The sequence below is a fragment of the Pinus tabuliformis genome, chromosome 5_2, assembly GCF_031772625.1.
Source record: "Pinus tabuliformis cultivar Carrire ecotype Pingquan chromosome 5_2, CPIR1, whole genome shotgun sequence".
Classification (NCBI taxonomy): Eukaryota; Viridiplantae; Streptophyta; class Pinopsida; order Pinales; family Pinaceae; genus Pinus; species Pinus tabuliformis.
Genome location: NC_142306.1, coordinates 933,724,167 through 933,745,379, shown reverse-complemented (window position 1 = coordinate 933,745,379; position 21,213 = coordinate 933,724,167). Strand labels below are relative to the sequence as shown.

General features: G+C 39.3%; 1 protein-coding gene across 2 annotated transcripts; it reads left to right on the top strand.

Annotated features, from left to right (window-relative positions):
* Window positions 1–1,688: 1,688 nt before the first annotated feature.
* LOC149162324 (pentatricopeptide repeat-containing protein At2g30100, chloroplastic-like) lies at window positions 1,689–5,207 on the top strand. Of its 2 annotated transcripts, XM_089437210.1 has the most exons (2): window positions 1,689–4,007; window positions 4,736–5,207. In XM_089437210.1, exons 1-2 carry the CDS (start codon window positions 2,552–2,554, stop codon window positions 4,822–4,824), a joined length of 1,545 nt encoding a protein of 514 aa, XP_089293336.1. In that variant the 5' UTR covers window positions 1,689–2,551; the 3' UTR covers window positions 4,825–5,207. The 2 variants fall into 2 exon arrangements, with proteins under 2 accessions (XP_089293336.1, XP_089293337.1); XM_089437211.1 differs by lacking the exon at window positions 4,736–5,207 and having other exon boundaries at window positions 1,695–4,362.
* Window positions 5,208–21,213: the final 16,006 nt, after the last annotated feature.

Here is a 21,213-nt window from a genome sequence, read left to right as displayed (position 1 = left end):
ATAAGAGTATTGTATTGAACTCCCCTCATATTATATTGTTGTGATGCTACTGGGCCTCTTTTAGGGAGATTATAGCAAGTCCCATAACTCACTTTTGTCTCCATAAGTTACTAGAGCATAAATGTTGATCATAGGGATCCTCTCCTTTGTATCATTTATTTTCAATAATACTACGATCCAGTATCTAGTTTTGAGACTAACTTTCAAGGTGGACATGGAGTCTTGCCAGAGTGTGCCCAAACCTCCTAAGGCTCCTCGAGAACTTTCAGCAACCCCAACACTAGTTAGCCAATTTTTTTTTGCAGAGTTCAAGAACTCCGATTCCTCTAACTTTGTTTCTTGAAGAAGGAGAATTTGTGGCTTTTCCTGTTTTACTAAATTTTTAATTGATAGGGAATTTGTGGGGTTTCCAAAACCCCTTATAATTCATGAGGTAACTTTCATTAATTTCTTGGAGGATTGTGGGTCTTACCTCTTTCTCCTAAACGTTTTTGGTCTCTTGGAGCTGGAGTCTTTAACATGTCACTGATTTGGGGTTGGTCCCCAAGTTGCTTGTTTTGCTCTGCTTCTACTTCTCTAGCCATTTTCTTAGAGTCTCACCATTTCTTTTTCTTGTTGCTCTCAGTTTCCTGGCTACTGATCTCATCAGCCTAGTTCAATTTTTATGATTGATTTCTTGTTAAAACCTTGTCTGATTCCTTTATCCGCTCCTTCATCTTTCTAGGCGAGCCTTCAATCTCACTTCTTTGTGTCTTGGGTAGGGTTCAACTATTTCCTAGGCTAGTCAGTTGCCTCCTCCTTCTTAGGTCATATTTAGGATTTAATCGTATCCACCTTGGTCTTCTTTTGCGTATTTCCCCTTCATCTTCTTCTACATTTAACACTTCTTCTTCAAGGGCTTCTTTCTCCATGTTATTATTTGTTGTTTCTTTTTCACTTTCCTCCTGTGATTGTAATACCTCAAAGGGATTTGTTGAAGATGAGGCAACATTCTTACCTTGTAATGGTTGATTTTTATTTGTTGTCGCCTTCCCTTTATTTCCTCCCTCTTTCTAGGTTTGCCTTTGTTACTCTGGAATTGTTGTTGCCTCTTCACCCCTGTTTGGTTGCACCTTCTTACAATCCTTTGCAAAATGGTTGTAATCGTGATAGATTCGACATTTGAAAGGCATTTGTTCATAGTCAAGGACTTTCCAATGGCTCTATTCTCCCTACATGAGATTGATTTCCAAGGGAAAACCTTTCTCTAGGTCTACTTCCACATAGATCTTCACATATACAAACTAATAACCCTTGGGTTCGACTCTGTCCAAGTATTTACCCAATCAGTTCCCAATTGCTCACAAAATAGTCATCACTCCAATAAGAGAGAGAGCCTTGGAAGTTTAATTCAAATCAACGCTACATTTGAGAAGTCATTGTCTAGATCGAAATCCAACAACCACTTATTCAGATACATGCCCCATGCCCAAAAACAATATAGCCCATTTTAAAAAATAACATCTTTGTCTTCTTGTCATTCAAACAAGAAAGCAAAAAAATCCATTTCATGAACTATTTCCAGGTCTTCTCGATCCATTGTTCCACAATCCGGTGAATTTCCCTACTAGAGCCTCGTCCGTGAAAGCCAAAGAAGTCCGTTTAAAACTAGGGGAAGCTGGTCTCCACTCTTTTCACAAATGGGGACTGATTTTCTTCCAAGTGACGTTTCTTTGAAAGCGCAGCGACGAGGGCCTTGAAGGCCCCTGCGGCATCCCGCCGAGGGAGCTATTCAAATTAATTAAATTTCTTAAAGACAAAATTAAAAGTTATCTACTTATTAAATACAGACGTGTGGAGGAAAATATGTAAAACTCGGCAAGTGGGCTTAAACCTGGTCGATAGAAATCGACAGCCTCACCACCTCTCATCTTCTCTGCAGCCAGTGGACAGGGATGCCGATTTGCCTTAATTGCAATCCTTTTCCCTACGAAATAACTGGATTTAGTTTTCACATACAATCCCCATCCACATCCACATGGGAGGCCAATATCCAAAGCATGTTTGGATTTCTCTTGAAAATTGGCTGCTGGAGGTAGGTTCAATTCATAACTGCAAGTCAGGTGCAGATGAAGCAAAGGCATGGTGGGAAACGGGCATGGAAATGTATATTTTTCCCAAATCAAATCAGAAGGGCAGAGGGTTATGAAGCCAATGGATAACTTCTTATACAGTAAGCTGCGAATAGTCTGAAACACGATTCAATCTCGGTGAAGATTCGCTGGGAATAGTCTTTCTGGGAATTGCTTTGTTATATAGGCGCTCTTTATTTATCTGGTGGGCTAGGCACGTTGGCAGGTTTTGCCTCTAATTTACTATATGCTTGTTCCATTTGGACAACCAGAGGATGACCTGAACTGGAAAGGGATTGATTGATTTTGGGTTTTATGATAAGAGGAATTTGGAGACTTTATAAATCTGTGCATTCTAGTCCTATAAGAATTCTGTGAAAATTGTAGGTTTTAGAGCAAATTATATAGGGTCTGAATAAACTTTCATTACTGTAATTTTCATGGGTTATCAAATATCTGTGAGGTTTGGTGTCCCTAGCAGTATATCTTTCTATGTGAAGCCTGTATTGAACAAAACCTCATGCAAGATGAGTTGTTCTGCCCTGAATCATTTGGGTTTTAAAAGTAACCTGAGAGGTGATAGGGAAGTAATTCAGTTACTTCATTTGGGATTAGAATCCACTGGTCGGCCCATAAGCAAATTAGGGAATTATTTTAATCATAACAGAGTGGGTTGTCGTCACTTAAGGGTTTCGAAAGGGGGCGAAGAATTCATTGAAGAACAGTCTAGGGGTGGCTTTTCTGAAGCCATCGAGCAATTGGAACGCATGGCACGAGATCCTGATGATATACTGGAGGAAATGCAGAAGCAGAAGCAGCTCTCTACTCGTGACCTACAGTTGGTTTTAGTATACTTCTCTCAAGAAGGAAGGGATTCCTGGTGTGCTCTCGAAGTTTTTGATTGGATGCGGAGAGGCGATAAGGTGGACGATGAGACTATGGAGCTAATGTTGTCCATTATGTCTAGTTGGCTGAATAAGCTAGCAGAAGAAGATCATTCAGTGGAAGAAGTGCAGTGTCTCTTGAGAGATATGAAGTGCGTTGGGTTGAAACCGGACTATGACATGGTTAAAAAGCTGATATCCATGTATTGGGATAGCGGTAAGAAGTCGGAAGCTATCCGATTTGTCAAATACCTGCTACAAACTGGTAAGGCTGTGACTGAAGAGGAAAAGGACCAAGACCCAGCGAACCATCTCATGTGGAAGATGTCGATGGATGGAGAGTATAAGGAAGCTGTTGAGTTGTTATTTGAGCTCAGAAATTGTGGGCTAAGACCCAAGATTCACAGCTATGTTACTGCTTCAGTCACGCTTGTGATGGAGCAAATCCAGTTTACAAGGGCTGTACATGAGCTCAAGGCCTTTAGGAATAAAGGAGAGGTGGCTGAACTTGAGACAGGTGATGTAGAACTCCTAGACGTCTACCAAAGAAATCTTCATGAAAAAGGGGAACAGATTGTGAAGTGGGCCATTGAGGAAAATGCACCTGAGTTTATGGGAGTAATTCACGAAAAGTTGGTTGCGATGTACACTGTTGCAGTCAGAGGCTTTGAAGCTGAGCATCACTTATGGCAAATGAAGCTTGCTGGTAGGGAACCGTCAATTGAGACATATGACAGGGTATTAGTGGTTTGTGCGGTGGAGAAAAATTTGCTGGCAGTGGGAAGATTGATGGCTGCAATGGAAGCTGTTGGAAAACCACCTAGCAGGAAAACATTGTCATGGTTGGTGCATGGTTATGTGAAGGGTGGACATTTTGAGGAGGCTGCAAAGACACTCATTAAGATGCTCGACAAAGGGCTGTACCCTGAAAAGATGGAAATAACAATGGTTCTTAAGGGTTTGCAGAAAAACCTGCAGAAAACAGGTCACCCTGAACTATATCTTAACATTTGTAAGCGCCTTTCAGATGCAGGTTTGATCGAGCCTTGCCTTATATATTTGTATCTAGATAAACTTTGTATTATAAGGATGTTGTGAGGCAGAGAAGTTAAAGATGGAAATTTCAGTCCCAATCTACATTTTTGTTCCAGATATAACTTGATACCAGGGCACATAAAATGCAGTGGATATGTGTGGAATTTATTCCTGTCTCTGTGTTTTATGCTATTCGATAGCAATAAGGTTTTCTCATGATTGAGAAGTCTCCTGTTGAATTTGTATTCTTGCCCCTCTCGTACTGGTAATAAACTGATATTGTATTGAATTATTTTTTATTTTCTAATAACTTGGATACTTTCTAATAGTAATTGAAGAACCACATCAGCTATCTACTGTTGCTAAGAAGTTATTATGCAAACTTATTCTTGAATCTTTATGATCATAACAAGGTCATGTTGTCATCCTTACAGAGACTCTGGAATAGTTATAATGTTGCTACATACTAATACTGTTTAGACTTTTAACTGGAAAATTTATCAGCAATGGTTACCTTGAAAATGAATTTAAACTGGCCGATATTTACAACTTCATAACAATCTAACTCATTGAAATCTAAATCATATAAAAGGAATCTAAATCATATAAAAGGAGAGAAGTTAGAACCTAAAATTATTATGTAAAGTAACGTGTCGTAGATTTCATAAGAAACACTATAATTGTTTTCCCTTGGTTATGACACAGGCATTTGCCTTCCCGTGTATCAAATACCAATCAGACCATATCATCTCGTTGGCAACATTCAGATTGGTTTGCGGGCCCATGCTATTTAATTAAAAGATGAAGCCCTTAACTGGACGGGCAAGCGTAGCTGCATAACCAAATGTTTTACAGGTACTTTGCTTGAAAAGGTTTTTGCCACGTTCACTATGTTTTCTCCATAAAGTTCAAAAATTAGCAGTCATGGAAGGTTAAAATGTGATATGGGCATAGGCTTATATGGTCTTCTCTGCTGGTTGTCCTGATTGTCCTGAATATGACTTTCATATCTAGATTAGATGTTCTTTGGCTTTGGTTTATGCCATATTATGGTGTAGCTGTCCAGAACTTTTTTCGGAACTGAGTAACTGAGAATGGGTGCATGCTTAAAGGCAGCTAAATGTACTGTCACCATAAGCTGAACTGTGAAACTAGACTAGATTTTCTTCTTGCTTCTTCCAGGATTCTCATAAAGTAACATTAAACTTCTTGTGTTTATCTTCTAAGTGGGATTTGGTGAAAGGTTCTTCTTGCATATTGATAGTAGATACACTGTATGGGATCCATAATGATGCAGCAAGCTAGCTGATATCTACTCAATATTCTTTGCTGCATTGAATTTTACAGAGAGATTTGAACATGTCATGGACAAAGTATCCTTTCGTTATGCACATTAGGGATGTGGGTTAGATAGGAGATGACTTTGAATAAACTGAAACTCTTAACTTTGTATGCTAGCATTTAAAAGAGGACCCTATGGGCTGAAGAACACTAGTTGTTCAAATATTTGAGATAGGACAGAGGCCTTTCAAGTTTTTATTTTGGAGAACACTAGTTGTTCAATGCAACCTAGTTGAGATAGGACAGAAGCCTTTCAAGTTTTTATTTTGGAGAAGTCTCATTCTTATCTCCACTCTCATCTTCCGTTGGCATGGATATTGACAAATCGGTAGCCCAATAACCAAAAATCTAATTGAACACGTACTTCAGTCTATAACCATGTAGATGAAGAAAGGAAGATGTGACGATATGGCAAGCCTGACCTTTTGGCTAGCTGCCATTGATCTGAAATCTACAGGATTGATTATTTGCGCGATTTCACCAACATTAACTAAGGTTTCATATGCGTGAATGAAAGAGGGAAATTAAGTTGTTATTATGCCTTAAACATCAAACTTTGAGAACTGAAATGAAGAATAAACAGCAGCAATAAAAAAACGCAAACACCGCAAACATTGTTGATGGAGTTCGTCCCTCCTGGACTACATCTTCGGGTCCGCTTCCAATGGACGTCCGTTATATTAGGAATGCTCCAAAAAGGTTCTTTACATGGAAATTCACCAACTGATCTGTGCATGTAGGCACTGCTGGTTACTGTAAAAAAAAGAAGCCCTCTGTCTCAACTTTCCAATGCCTATCTCTATTTTCAAAATGGTTCAAGGATGGCCAAGATATGCTTACATGAAGAAAAACAGTCACATACAACACCTTGATCTGAAACTCACTGTTCACTCCTAACTCCATTGGTGCAATGGCTATGTTTTTATAAGACCTCAAGCAAGTTCTAGGGTCGAACCTCCTGGGCTATACAAGGCAAGTTGTTTTGGTTAGGTAAACAACGTAGTTCTTGGTGCAATGACATTACGATACCATGCTAAACCTTAGTCTTAGCGCATTCAATATAAAACCACCCTATCCAACTTTGGCGCATAACATTATTATAATTACATACTTTTGGGCGCATAGTTTAATACATGGTATAACTTTAATATAACCTCCGCACCATTTATAACCTTTGATTTTTTCATTTGACTTTGGTGAAATCAAACAATACCACATGGCATCGTATCTAACAGGTCATAACACCACTCTGACGGTCACTGCTCTGTGGCATCCAATTGTGCCACAGTACCATGCCACCTTCGCTCCGATTATTTTGCCGATTTCCAATTGGGTTGACGCGATTGGACCTGTATTGCGTGCATTGGTTCATCTTCGATGGTGATGTGATATCCGTGGCAAATCAACCTGCTCTGTGCTTTGCTAACATCTGCCAACTGATTTGTTGACTCAGTTCATCCTCACAGTCATGGCAACAACTCGGCGCTTGGACCTGTCGACCAAACCCCCGCACTGTACGCTAATGTGGCAACCTGTTGAACTTACTTCGACAGTTTGATGGCATATCTCGTGTCATCAACGACCTTTGCGGATTTGGCAACAACCCAAGATCTTGACCTCGTGGCGCATGGTGGTAGACCTTCATGGCATAATCAATATACATTATTAATATCTCAGCCAGTGTTACTTGGGAGCGGGAGCGGGAGCGGGAGCGACCATTTTCAGAAGCTCCCGGTTTGGGAGCGAATCCCGGAGCGATTTTTTAAAAATATATATATTTTTTATATTTTTTAATTTTTGATACATATATGTCAACAAAAACATGTAGAATGATGAAATAGACATAAAAAACATAAAAAAACATAAATTGATCATTGAACCATATCACATCAATCATCTAGAAATTATAATCGTCATCAACCTTAGTAAAATAATAAATTAAAATAACATTCAATTCAATAACATTTATCATCATTGATCACCAAAGTAACAAGTTGTACTTGTAAGCCAAGTTTAACCATTACAAGAAGTAATATCGAAGATATTTCTAAGTCCTAACTTCTAACTGTTAACATGATATGAAATGTTAAAAATTTATAAAATGAAACATGAATAATGAGATGAAATGAAACAACTTTAGTCTTTCACAAAGCATCATATTCATAATTCACAATCATTACCAATGAGTTATAATTGCCAAGGCCCAACTTCAAACTTCAAATTTTCATTGTCACAGTGATATAATGTTTACAAAAAATATCATAATGTCATAATGATATGAAAGAGTCAAGAGTCAAGAGTCAAGGACTCAAAACTCAACACTGAACAGTTATGAAAACTAAAGTGACAAGTCTAATAGAAACTAAAAAAGACAAGTAAACTGTAAATCTACAAGTGGCCCTTGCCACGAGAGTCTCCAGGAGTATAAGTAGGTCTTGGCGGTCTTCTAGGAGTCTCCCTCCCAGACCGACGACTAGAACTCGAGCCTCCACGCGAGGGTGTCGATGGAGGTGGCGACAGCAATGGAACAAGACTCGGGCCCCGAGAACTGCTACTGGATGGTGGAGGTGGAGGTGGCATGGCTGCTGCAGCTGCTTCAGCTTCATCCCGTACAAGCTCATCTTCTAGTTCTTCCATATGTACAATGCCATCCTCTAAATTGTCGTCCTCAGGGTGACTGTCCCAAATTTTATATGTGGGATCTTCATTGGCCCGATCACAGTAATGGCTCAACAACCTCAAATTGTAGTGCACATAAACCAAGCTTTCTGCTCGGTTTTCGTTGAGCCTGTTTCTTTTCACATTATGTATATAACTGTAGGTGCTCCAACACCTCTCTGCAGAAGAAGAATTTACAACCTGTGCAAGAACTTTCAATGCCAATTTTCGCAAAAGTCCGTCGCCGCCATATGTTTCCCACCATGTGAGAGAATCAAATTTATCTTTGTCGTCCATTGCATGGAAGTTACCATACAAACCACTGCCAGTGAAGTATCTGCCTATTTCAAGGCGCACAGCTGCACATTCCTCCCTGTCAGGCACCAACTTTTCTAATGCATCCAGATATCCTTTAGTTACCTCTCGATCTAAATGGGGTTTGGTCCTAACACCACCCCCTGCTGCAGGTTTGCCCAACCAAGAATCTGAGTAGTATTTTGGCGTAAGGATATACGCCAAGCAATGTAGTGGAAGGTTAAGCTTTTTCCACCGTTCACACACACAATCGTGAATCAGATTGTACAAGTCGGGATCTTTGTTATTAACAATGTCTTTTATTTCCCCCAACATGGTATCCATTTGCTCATACACCTCGCCAATCACCGGTTTGTCTGTATCTGCAAACCGAATCATGTTATAAATTGGCTTGGTGAAATCCAATACCTGTCTCACAGCTGTCCAAAACTGCCCATCAAGAGCGGCCTCCTCCACCGTATCAAAACCTGCAATGTCAGCTACATTTGTAGCCCTTTCCTTTAACACCTGCCAATTTGGACTTGATACCATGCTAGCTAAACCCTCTCTTACCTTCAAAAGGCGCCTGAAGGTGAGGTAATAGCTACCAAATCTAGTCCTCGCAATCTTCAGCAACTCCAATCTCGAGTGACTGCGGAAAAGGCCATGGGTATTGCTATGATTTGTAATAAATTTTATCATTTTTTTTCCTCTCTTGTACAAATCCCCAATCCATTGGTATTGTTCATTTTTGTTTTTGACAATATCATGCAACAGAAGGTTCAATGTGTGAACCAAACATCCAGACCAAAATATGTTCGGGTATCTATCCTCAATAATTGCTCCCGCTGCCTTACAATTAGGAGCATTATCAGTGATGACTTGGATGACATTGTATGGGCCAATACGCTCAATTGTTTCAAGCAATGCTTCTGCAATGTTGATAGCGGTCTTGAACTTGTCTGAGTAATCATGTGCAGCTAGAAAAATGGGACCACTTCGGGACACAGCAAGAACACTTATCAATGGCTTGCCTTTTACATTTGTCCATCCATCAGATACAATGGACACCCCATTGTCAGTCCAAGAACTTGTCATTTTATTCAAAGAATGTGATATTTTTGCTTTTTCATGATCAAGGCCAACTGTTCTTGCCTTGTCATACCCAGGGCTCTTGTATCCTTTAGGGGCATCATTTATGGCAGAAACCATTTCGTGCCAATAAGGTGAGCGTAGAACATTGAATGGTATCCCATTTGCATAGAGGAACCTGTAAATTTTTGAATCCACATCATTCCTACACCCCTCATCAAGGAAATCTGATATGGTTCTACGGCGTAAAGATGATGACCCTGAGCCTCCATGTCCATATCCACTGCCTTGGGAGGATGCTGAAGGAGTTCTTTGTGAGCTTGGTTCAAAGAAACCCCTTGATCTTTTTGCTTTGTATTGGGCGTCCTCCTCTTCCTTTATGTATTTGGCTCTATCAACTGTTGACACCGCGTTGCAAGTTCTGATTCCTATTTGTTTCTCTCCATCCCATGCCCTTTTCCCGCAAAGGTGTCTTCTCAAACGGGTGTATGAGCCTGTGAAATCAGTGTTGCAATGGGGGCAATGAAATTTAGTGGTTCCACCCCCTCTCCCTGTTTCAGGCCTCTGAACATATTTCCACAATGGAGTTTGGTCTTGTTTAGTTTTTTCACCCTCATGTTCACCCTCCACATCCTCCTCACTGGGGTTTTCACCTATTTGACTTCCTCCGGCTTCTTCATCCACCTCTTCAGGGTCAGGCCCCCTCCGTTTCCTACTCTCCACCACCATAATAACCAGAAAGGGGACCAGGAAGAGGAAAATGCCAATAAAAATGCTCAGGTCCATCGTGTTTGATGTTTGTAGGGTTTGAGTCTTGAATCTGCAAATTAATTTAGTTTATTGGGATTAATTCATTTAATTTATTAATTTAATTTAAATTAATGATCTTTAAACTCAAACAGGTAAATGAAACTAACCAAATTAACTACCTAACCAGCTAAACTAACTAAATGATTAAGTTACATACCTCTGCAAGCTTGCTCCTCGCTCCTTGGCACTTGCTCCTCGCTCCTCAGCTCTGGCTCCTTGCTCCTCAGCTCTTGCTCCAGCTCTCAATCTCTTGCTCAAGCTCTCAATCACTTGCTCAACAAAGTTGTAATGACAAGTTTTTGGCCCATTGGGCTTATAAAACAAAAAAAATTAGCTAATTTTTTTTAATTTTTCGGGTCCGGCGGAATTTTTTTCCGCCGAACCGCTCCCGGCCGGTTAAAAATCGCTCTCGGAGCGTTTTTTAATGCCCGGGAGCGATCGCTCCCCGATCGCTCCCGGGCATTAAAAAACGCTCCGGGAGCTCGGGAGCGATCGCTCCCTGAAACGCTCCCTATCAGAGCAGGGAGCGTAAATTTTTTTAAGGGAGCGCGCTCCCGAAAATCGCTCCCGTCCGGGAGCGATTTTGGGAGCGCGCTCCCGACCCGCTCCCGCCCGGAGCGCGCTTCGGGAGCGGGTTCGAAGGGGGGGGGGGGGGGCGCTCCCCCGCAACACTGATGTCCGGGAGCGATTTTCGGGAGCGCGCTCCCGACCCGCTCCCGAGCCGCTCCCGCCCGGAGCGCGCTTCGGGAGCGGGTTCGAAGGGGGGGGGGGGGCGCTCCCCCGCAACACTGATCTCAGCCATAGGTTGATACCATAGGATATGTTTAATACATACTCTGCTCCAAACATTACTTTGCACCATAGGTTAATACCTTAGGTTTAAACATTGTAGTAATTCCGCCTTAGGATTGTAGAATGGGTATATATATATACACCATAGTTTATAACCATCACATTTGCGCCCACCATTTCTATATGTTTTTTTACATAAAGTTTGAACTTAGGTGTTTATGTTTTGACAAAAAAAACAATGCGCCTATGTATTTTGCACCATGTTGAGGTGGCTTTGGAAACCACCCTTCACCATACACCTGCAACCATTTTTTTTAACCTGCACCTTGACACATCAGCCCTTGCACCTGTTGACCATAATCTTCAACGGACAATTTCTCCTTCATCCAGAGGCCAAATGAGAAACCAAAGGTACTGACGGATTCAGCGCAACGAGCTCTATAACTTGGCGCTATTTCTGGGAACATCTGAGACCTTTGAACTTGGAGCAGTTTGAGGATCCTCCTGGATCATTCCTCGCCATTGGAAGCTTTTGGACTACCAAAAGTTTGGTTTTAAGCAGACATGAGGTGAGGGTACAATTCCTCACCCGTTCGATCTCCATTCACCTTGCTTTGCTTGGATTCATGCCCTTGAGTCTTACTCGACGATACTTGACATCTCCATGCCTGGAAGTGCGGACCTTCCTTTTACCTTCACCTTTCATCCTTACTTTGTTGATGTAAATCCATACTTGATCACCAACCTGAAAGTGATGATCCATCCGATGCTCTTCATGGTGCTTTTTGAACATGTGAACTGTTTCGTTCATCTGAGGTAAATAGCAAAACCTTTGTAGCCGTGCCACTGTCTTGCTTACACTAACATGCCTGAAACACGAGAAGAATGTGCTTTCTTGATCACATGCATTCTTTCTCCCTACGGTATGCACAACTTGCCAAGATGGTAAAATAACTTGTTATGAACATGGTAATTTACTTCTTCCACCTGAGCACCATGAGTTAGTGATTCACAAACATCTTTGAAAATAGTATCTGCAACATATTGTTCTATATAACTTTCATGTGCTAAAGAACTATTTTGCAGAATAATTGAAACATTCAAAGAAGATTTTGACAACATATCAGCTACTTTGTTTGTTGTACCTTCCTGATACTTGATTACTAAGTGGACCTGTTGCAAAAAACCCATCCATCTATAATGTCGAGACTTCTGCAACTTAGTTTGAGTTTGAAGGTATTGAAGTGGCCGATGATCTGTATGAATCACTGTTTCTTGGCCCATTAAACAATGTTTCCATTGTTTAACACTTTCGATTATTGCATATATTTCTTTATCATAAGTTGGATAGTTTGAAACCGCTTTAGACAATGCTTCGTAATGAAAACAAATAGGCTTTCCTTTCTGCAATAAAACTACACTCATTGCATACCTACTAGCATTAGTTTCTATTTCAAACGATTGTTGAAGCTTTGGTGGAGCTATTACAATTTTCTGCTTCAATGTGTCACATGATTTTTGTTGTTTTCCTCCCCACTGGAAGGAGCCTTTAAAACTTGTTAAAGCATGAAGTTGTGATGCAATAAAAGAGAAATGATAAATAAACTTCCTCCAATATTGAACTCCACCCATGAAACTTCTAACTTCCCAACTTGAACTGAAAATAAGAATATTATCCAGATAGACTATGACAAACTTATCAAGAAAAGAACGAAACACATCATTCATCACTCTCACTAAAGTTGCTGGAGCATCGCATAAATCAAACGGCATACCCAACCATTCATAAAGCCCTTGTCTAGTCTCACATGCAGTTTTCCAAACATCATTCTCTGCAATACACATATGATGATAACCATTTCTTAAATCCAGTTTAATGATTGATATACAATACATGCCAATATTCAGAAGAGGTGCAACAGATAGTAATTGGATCTCATGTTGTATTTCTCGTTTTGGAAGGAGACTTTTTGGTTCTTTAAACAATTTTTCATAAGAATCTACTGTTTTGACCAATTTGTCCTTAAACTGAGAATCATACTCTCGAAAAGCATCATACTTGTCCTTAGGTTGTTTTTTAACAATCATGAGAAAATACCTTTTACTTGAATTTATTAACCTTTTCAAATGACTGACATTGATTAAATCCAAGTTTGTCTTACTTCTGTGTGCCTTGACAATGTATTCAATTCCTTCTTTAAAGAGATGATACTTATTCTCCCTTCTATGAAAAATGGCATGTCTATCATAAAGATATAGACTACCCAACACAACTCCACATATATCTAGAGGAATCACATCTAGCTTAACTTCATCAAAATTAGCTATAATTGCAAATCTTAAACGACATTGTTTTGTGACATGCATCTGAGTGTTTTCTTTCAACCATCCTAAAGGATAAGGTTTTGGATGATTTTTAGTTTCCAATTCCAATTTCCTTACTAGTTCCTCAGATATTAAGTTTGCTTGTGACCCACTGTCAAATAATGTGTCTATCTTAGTGTGCTTGGAAATAATCCTTATGTGAAAAAGTTCAACCCTCTTCTTTTCATCAATCACATTATTAGTCTTTGAAGATGATGCAGAGTAAGTAGAACTAGAACTAGCTTCAGAAAGTATACCTATTAGACTCATTGCGGTAATCTTCTGTTCGTCACCGATTCAGATCCCAAATCTTGTTGGACTGCAACATTCGCTTTCATTTCACCCTTCTCTTTAAGGAACTTCTTTGGCTTAAGTTCTGGATGAAGCTTCCAACACTTGGACTCATCATGTCCGACCCTCTGACAATGAGTACATGTAGGCCTTTCCCCTCCTTTCTTCGCTGTCACCGATTTCTCTCCTTTCAACTTACCCTTTTCTTTGCCTTCTTTGGAGTCTTTGTGTTATGACTGCTTGAATGGTTTCCATTGAAAAGATCTGCCACCGGATTCAATATGAATGGCTTGCACACATACTTCATCAAAGTCAGTTGGATTAAACATAAGCAATGTATGTTGCAAATAAGAATGTAAACTTCCAATATACTTTAACAAAGTTTCTCGTGTGTTTAATGGAACATCAAGTGCTAATGCCTTTTTCCTGAATTCATGTGTAAACTCTTGCACACTCTGTCCTTTACCTTGCCTCAAATGCTGCCATTCTATTACAACCTATTGCATATATCCTAAAGGATAGAACTGCTTTCTAAGAGCTTTAATAAACTTAGACCATGAAGAGATAATTTTACCTTTATGCTTTAAATATGACTGAGTTTACTTTCCCACTAAATCAAAACTGTTCCCCCATTCTAAGTGTAGCTAACTGAATTTTCACAGAATCATCAACAATATTTTGAATTCTACAATAAACTTCAAGTTGTTTAATCCAGTTATCTAACTTTTCAGGGTTTAATTCACCATCATATATTGACTATTCAAACTTAACATCAAGCTTCAAAAAGGAGATTTCTTATGTTTCTTCTTTGATTCAAAATTTGAATTTGAATCATCACAAGATGAAGAAAGAAGAAGATGAAGATGGTGGAGAAGGAGGTTCATTACCATCGGTTTTCTTCTTGTCCTTTTCCTCTTTCGTGCCTTTAGAAGACGAAGATGGTGAAGGAGGAGATTCGTTACCATTAGCGTTCTCCTTGCCCTTTTTCTCCTTCTTGCTTCTAGAAGATGACACTGCATCTCTAGTCTTCTTGTCTTCATAAGGCTCTGCAATCATCCATTGCATATTAAGGAACATCTGCTGAAACTGCTCATCTGTCTTAGGCTTAGGAACTTCTCCTTCTTTTGACCCTGCCATCTTTCGAGTGACTTTCCTCTTTCCAATCTCTAGATTTGTCTCTTCAAGTTTCCCTTCTCCACGCTGTGACTTGGATCTAGTCAACATTCACATTGGCAAATATATTTCTTAAACATGATCAACCTCGCTTTGATACTAAAATATGATCTTGAATCTACAGGATTGATTATTTGCGCAATTTCACCAACATTAACTAAGGTTGCATATGTGTAAATGAAAGAGAGAAATTAAGCTGTTATTATGCCTTAAACATCAAACTTTGAGAACACAAGTGAAGAATAAATAGCAGCAATAAAAAAAGCAAACACAACAAACATTGTTGATGGAGTTCGTCCCTCCTGGACTACGTCTCCGGGTCTGCTTCCAATGGGCGTCCGTTATATTTGGAATTCTCCAAAAAGGTTCTTTACATAGAAATTCACCAACTGATCTATGCATGCAGACACTGCTGGTTACTGTAAAAGAAAAGCCCTTTGTCTCAGCTTTCCAACACCTGTCTCCGTTCTCAAAATGGCCCAAGGATGGCCAAGATATGCTTACATGAAGAAAAAAAGTTGCATACAACACCTTGTTCTGAAACTTATTGTTCACCCCTAACTCCACTGGTGCAATGGCTAAGTTTTTATAAGACCTCGGGCAGGTTCCAGGGTCGAACCTCCCGGACTATACAAGGCAATTTGTTTTGGTTAGGTGAACAACTTAGTTCTTGGTGCAATGACATTACAACACCAGGCTAAACCTTAGTCTTAGCACATTCAAAATAAAACCACCCTATCCAACTTTGGCGCATAACATTAATATAATTACATACTTTTGGGCACTGTTGATAATATTGGCGATATTCGAAAATATCGCGATATTTTCGGCAAAACGATATATCGCCGAGAAAATATCGCGATATTTTCAAAATATCGGCAAATATCGGAAAATATCGGCAAAATATCGGCTATATTTAAAAATTTGGAAAAAATATTTTTTATGCTTGCCGATATTTGCCGATATTTTGCCGATATTTTCGCCGATATTGCCGATAAGATATTTCTGGACCCTCACCGATATTTTCCCGATACCGATATTATCAACACTGCTTTTGGGCACATAATTTAATACATGGTATAACTTTAATATAACCTCCGCGCCATTTATAACCTTTGTTTTTTTCATTTGACTTTGGTGAAATCAAACAATGCCACATGGCATCGTATTTGATAGGTCATAACACCACTCCGACGGTCACTGCTTCGTGGCATCCAACTGTGCCACAGTACCATGCCACCTCCGCGCCGAGTATTCTGCCGATTTCCAACGGGGTCGACATGACTGGACATGTACTGCGTGCATTGGTTTATCTACGACGGTGATGTGATATCCATGGCAAACCAACCTGCTTCGTGCTGTGCTAACATTTGTCAACTGATTTGTTGACTCAGTTCATCCTCCGACAGTCATGGCAATAACTCGGCGCTTGGACCCGTTGACCAAACCCCCGCACTGTACGCTGACGTGGCAACCTGTTGAACTTACTCCGACGGTTCGATGGCATATCGCATGTCATCAACGACTTTGGCGGATTAGGCAACAACTCAAGATCTCGACCTCGTGGCGCATGGTTGTGGACCTTCGTGGCATAATCAATATACATTATTGATATCCCCGCCATAGGTTGACACCATAGTATATGTTTAATACATACTCCGCTCCAAACATTACTTTGCACCATAGGTTAATACCTTAGGTTTAAACATTGTAGTAATTCCGCCTTAGGACTGTAGAATGGGTATATGTATATACACCACAGTTTATAACCATCACATTTGCGCCCACCATTTCTATATGGTTTTTCAACATAAAGTTTGAACTTAGGTGTTAATGTTTTGACCAAAAAACAATGTGCCTATGTATTTTGCACCATGTTGAGGTGGCTTTGGAAACCACCCTTCACCATACACCTGCAACCATTTTTGTTTACCTGCACCTTGACACATCAGCCCTTGCACCTGTTGACCATAATCTTCAACGTACAATTTCTCTTTCATCTGGAGGCCAAATGAGAAACCGAAGGTACTGTCAGATTCAGTGCAACGAGCTTTACAACTTGGCGCTATTTCCGGGAACATCTGAGACCTTTGAACTTGGAGCAGTTTGAGGATCCTCTTGGATCAACCATAGCATCTAGTTTTACCTTCTTGTAATGAATGATCCTTTCCTTGTTACATTGAGTGTGCCTCTCAACAAGAAATTATGAAAACAACGGAAAATCTGTCGTTATTGTCAACAGTCCCTTGTTCGAGACTAGATGCCGAAAGGTCTTTTTGGGTGACGTGATGGGTGTAACTGTTTGGAATGTCCCCTTCTGGGGAGAGTTGTTTGTAATTGAAAGGACCTTTGTGCTGCCTTGATGCCTTTTATATGAAGACACTGTTGGGGTCAGCGATTGAAAGGGCTCTTGTGCTGCCTTGTTGACTTTACAAGAAGGTACAGTTTGGTAGCTCTACTGTTATGGGGTTTTGCTGTTAAAGGGGCATGTTGCACTTTTGGTGGGATATGCTACAGAAAGATAGGGTAGACAACCGACAGGAGAAGATTAGAATATAGAGGAAGATTGTGAGCAAAATAAGGAGAAATTCCTCTCTTCCCCCTGTTGACTTGACATTACTGACAATTCTGCATTTGATGATTCACCAACTCTGCTCCGACTTTGCCCATAATTTGGCTAAGAATCTCCAACTTATCTCAATACCAGCTTTATTTGTTGATTGACACTGTTAAAATGTGACAGCAAGAAAATATACGAATACTTTAACTGATGTAAATGTTATTGCAGTTATTTAGTTTTACAAACCAAAATATAGTTATCAAAACTATTGTAACGAAATCTGCTTCATATATGTTTCAAAAGATGAGGAGGTTGTATGGTAAGCCTGAATGTAATAATTTTCTTGTAGAATAAAATCCTAATTGCCTTGCCCATGGGTTTTAAACTTTTACCACATAAAATCTGTGTACTACTGTGTATAATTTTGTGTGCCATTTTCTTTGTGAATGATCTTGTTTACAAGACTCTGAATAACAAGTGGTATCAGAGCTTAGTGAAAAGAGCTGCCTTCAAACAGGTGTAGAGAGGAACACATCGTGTGTAGCTCAATCGAATCATTCATTAGTGTGCATATGGAAATTCATTCCTTTTTAGATTGACCAAAAATAGAAGTGCAGTGAGCGCTTGTTCGTCCACAAATGAATGAACTTATTTATTGGTTGTGATTCACTAGACAGACAAGCATCTTGCATGGAGTTTCGTAGCAGTATGTTTCTTCAATCTAATTGAAGAGGGGCTGTTGAATTGCATCAACAGTTGGGATGCAGGCGCTATGCCTGGCCAAATGAGCACAGCAGAGGGAGGATTTGTTGCTGAGAATGCTTAGATCCGCAGAAGAGAGAGGATCCTGAAGACATCATATTGCGCAGCAGAGAGAGGATCCCGAAGAGATTTAGATCATAACAAACGAAAAAAATGGTGGCCATTAGTGGAAGTGGAACCCAACCATCAATAGATCCAACCTGACCCAGGCAAAGTTGAAATCCTCAGCTTGTCGACTTGTGGATGAGTGGTAAAGAAGTGCTGAATCTGCCTGTAAAGGAGCCCATGTGCAAGAGAAAGAAGTTGGGCCACGATTTTAATTTTGGAGGCACGTCGAGATCCACATTTTGGAGATTTGGAAATTTTGAGTAGATAAGCAGCGAGAACATTGGAAGATATTCGGGAAGAGGCCGAGCCAGTCTGCATGCCAAATATTGGATCAAACTATAGCTCTCGAATTCATAAAGAGATTGGTTTTTTTTAAGTATAAACCCTAGTAACAATTTTGTTTTTTGAAAGAAAAATTTTGATCGAAGAAACAAAAACTTTTTAAAGAAAAAAATGTGGAAGAATTTTTTTTTATTAAAATGTTTTGAGGAGAATCAAATTTTTAAATGGGGTTTTTGGGTTTTGAAAACTGGAGTAGGGTTTATGAAACAAGTAACTAAATTTTTATAAATAGGGTTTGAGAACTATTTAAAGAGTGAAGATTTTTTTGAAAAACAGGGTTTTTTAGGACAACTTTTTGTTAATAAAAAAGGGGGGTTGAAGATGTATTTAAATTTTTCCTGGGAGAAGAGTTTGTGTAAACAATTATGTCAAATGGAAAATTTGAAGTTGAAAATTTTAATAGGAAAAACAATTTTGAATTATGGAAGTTAAAAATTCGGGATCTACTAGTACAGGAGGGGTTGCATAAGACATTAGGTGGTAGGAGTAAGAATCCTGTGATAATGACCAATGATGAATGAGAGGACTTGGATGCCGAAGTTCTCAGTACAATTTGGTTGTGTCTCGTTGATGATGTTTTATTTAACGTTGTCAGAAAAGTGACAGCGGTAGGGTTGTGGACCAAGTTGGAATATATTCATGACCAAATCCTTGACGAATCAAATCTACTTAAAGAGGCATTTGTACAATTTGAAGATGAAAGAAGGTATGAAAATTGCGTATCACGTAAATGTTTTTAATACTCTTATTTGCCAGTTAAACAATATAGATGGCAAACTTGATAGCGAAGATAAGGCAGTTACATTGCTGTGTTCACTGGCTGAATCATGGGACCATTTTGTAACCTCTGTCAGCTTGAGCACAACAAAAACCCTTGAATTTGATGTTGATGTTGGAGCTCTGTTGTCTGAAGAAGTGTGAAGGAAATCAAGTGTTGAGACATCGATGCCAGAAGCAATTGTGGCTAGAGGTCGCTCTAGAGAAAGAAGAGACAAATCAAGAGGTTCTTCTAGGTCAAAGTCAAGAGGCAAAAAGAGCAAACCAAGATGTTGGTTCTGCAACAAATCATGACATCTCATGAAGATTGTAGGAAAAGATAGGAATCCAAGGAGAATTCAAAAAGGGAGGCAAATCCAGTTGAATCAAGTTCAGGTATGATTGATGAAGTGTTGTTAATTTGTCATGCTCCTAAACATTATGAAGATTGGCTATTAGATTCTGGCACATTTCATCATATGTGTTTACATAAAAATTTGTTCTTGACATATGAAGTTGTTGATGGTGGATCTGTCCTTATGGGTAATAATATTTCCTGTAAAACTATTGGGATTGGGAGTGTCAAAATCAAAATGTTTGATGGTATTGTGAGAACATTAACAGATGTATGACATGTACTTGAGTTGAAGAAAAATCTAATTTCTTTGGGAGTATTGGATTCTGGTGGTTATAAGTTCATAGGTCAAGGTGGAACATTGAAAGTGTCAAAGGGTGCTTTAGTGGTCATGAAGGCTACAAAGACATAGAATCTTAACAAGCTTGTGGGGAGTACTTAGATCAACGAAGCAACAATGGCATCTGAGGAGGAAGATGATCCACTCGTTTATGACATCAACGATTGGGTCATATGAACGAGAAGGGACTTCAGGTATTGATTGACTGCAAGTTACTTCCGAATTTGAAATCTCAAGTTTCTGCAAACATTGTATATTTGGGAAACAATGTAGACAAAAATTTAAAGCAGGCAGTCATATCACTAAAGGTATTATTGACTACATTCATTCTTATATCTTGGGACCATCCCCTACTATTTCTTTTAGAGGATCATTATATTTTCTGTCATTTATAGATGATTTTTCTAGAAAGGTATGGGTCTATGTATTAAAAAGAAAAGTTGATGTGTTTAAAACTTTTAAAAAATTTAGAACTATGGTAGAGAAGAGAATTGGTAGGACAATCAAATGTCTAAGAACAGATAATGGAGGTGAGTTTACTTCTTTAGAGTTTGAAGAATATTGCAAGGAGGCTGGGATCGTTAGACACAAAACTACAGTTAATACTCAGCAAAATGGTGTGGCAGGCCGCAGACTGCATGAATAGGACTCTCCTGGAAAGAGCAAGGAGCATGCTAAGCAATGCCACTTTGCAACAAGAGTTTTGGGCACAAGCAATTAGTACTAGTTATTTGGTGAATCGATCACCATCTATTGCAATAAATTGCAAAATTCCTAAAGAGGTATGGACAGGTCATCCATGTGATTATTCAAATTTAAAGATTTTTGGTTGTGATGTGTATGCTCTTATTCCTAAGAATCAACATTCTAAATTAGACCCTAAATCAAAGAAATACATCTTTGTTGGTTATGATGATGTTGCTAAGGGATATAGGTTGTGGGATCCTACTTCTCGCCAAATTGTCATTAGTAGAGATGTGATATTTGATGAATCTTCTTTTACTGAATCAAATCATGCAAAATATTTTCTGAAATAGAATAGACAAGAAATCAACAAATTTAGTTTGAGACAAAATTATCTTCAAACACATGGAATCAAGAAGAAGCTTTTGGAGATAAAGAAGTTGCAGATGATGAAGACACCC

Bases quoted from the DNA above. Each gene is read 5' to 3' on its own strand.
- LOC149162324 (XM_089437210.1), top strand. From the start codon at position 2,552: ATGGGTTATCAAATATCTGTGAGGTTTGGTGTCCCTAGCAGTATATCT. The intron at 4,008-4,735 runs GTAAGCGCCTTT...GTTATGACACAG, and splicing joins TGAACTATATCTTAACATTT to GCATTTGCCTTCCCGTGTAT.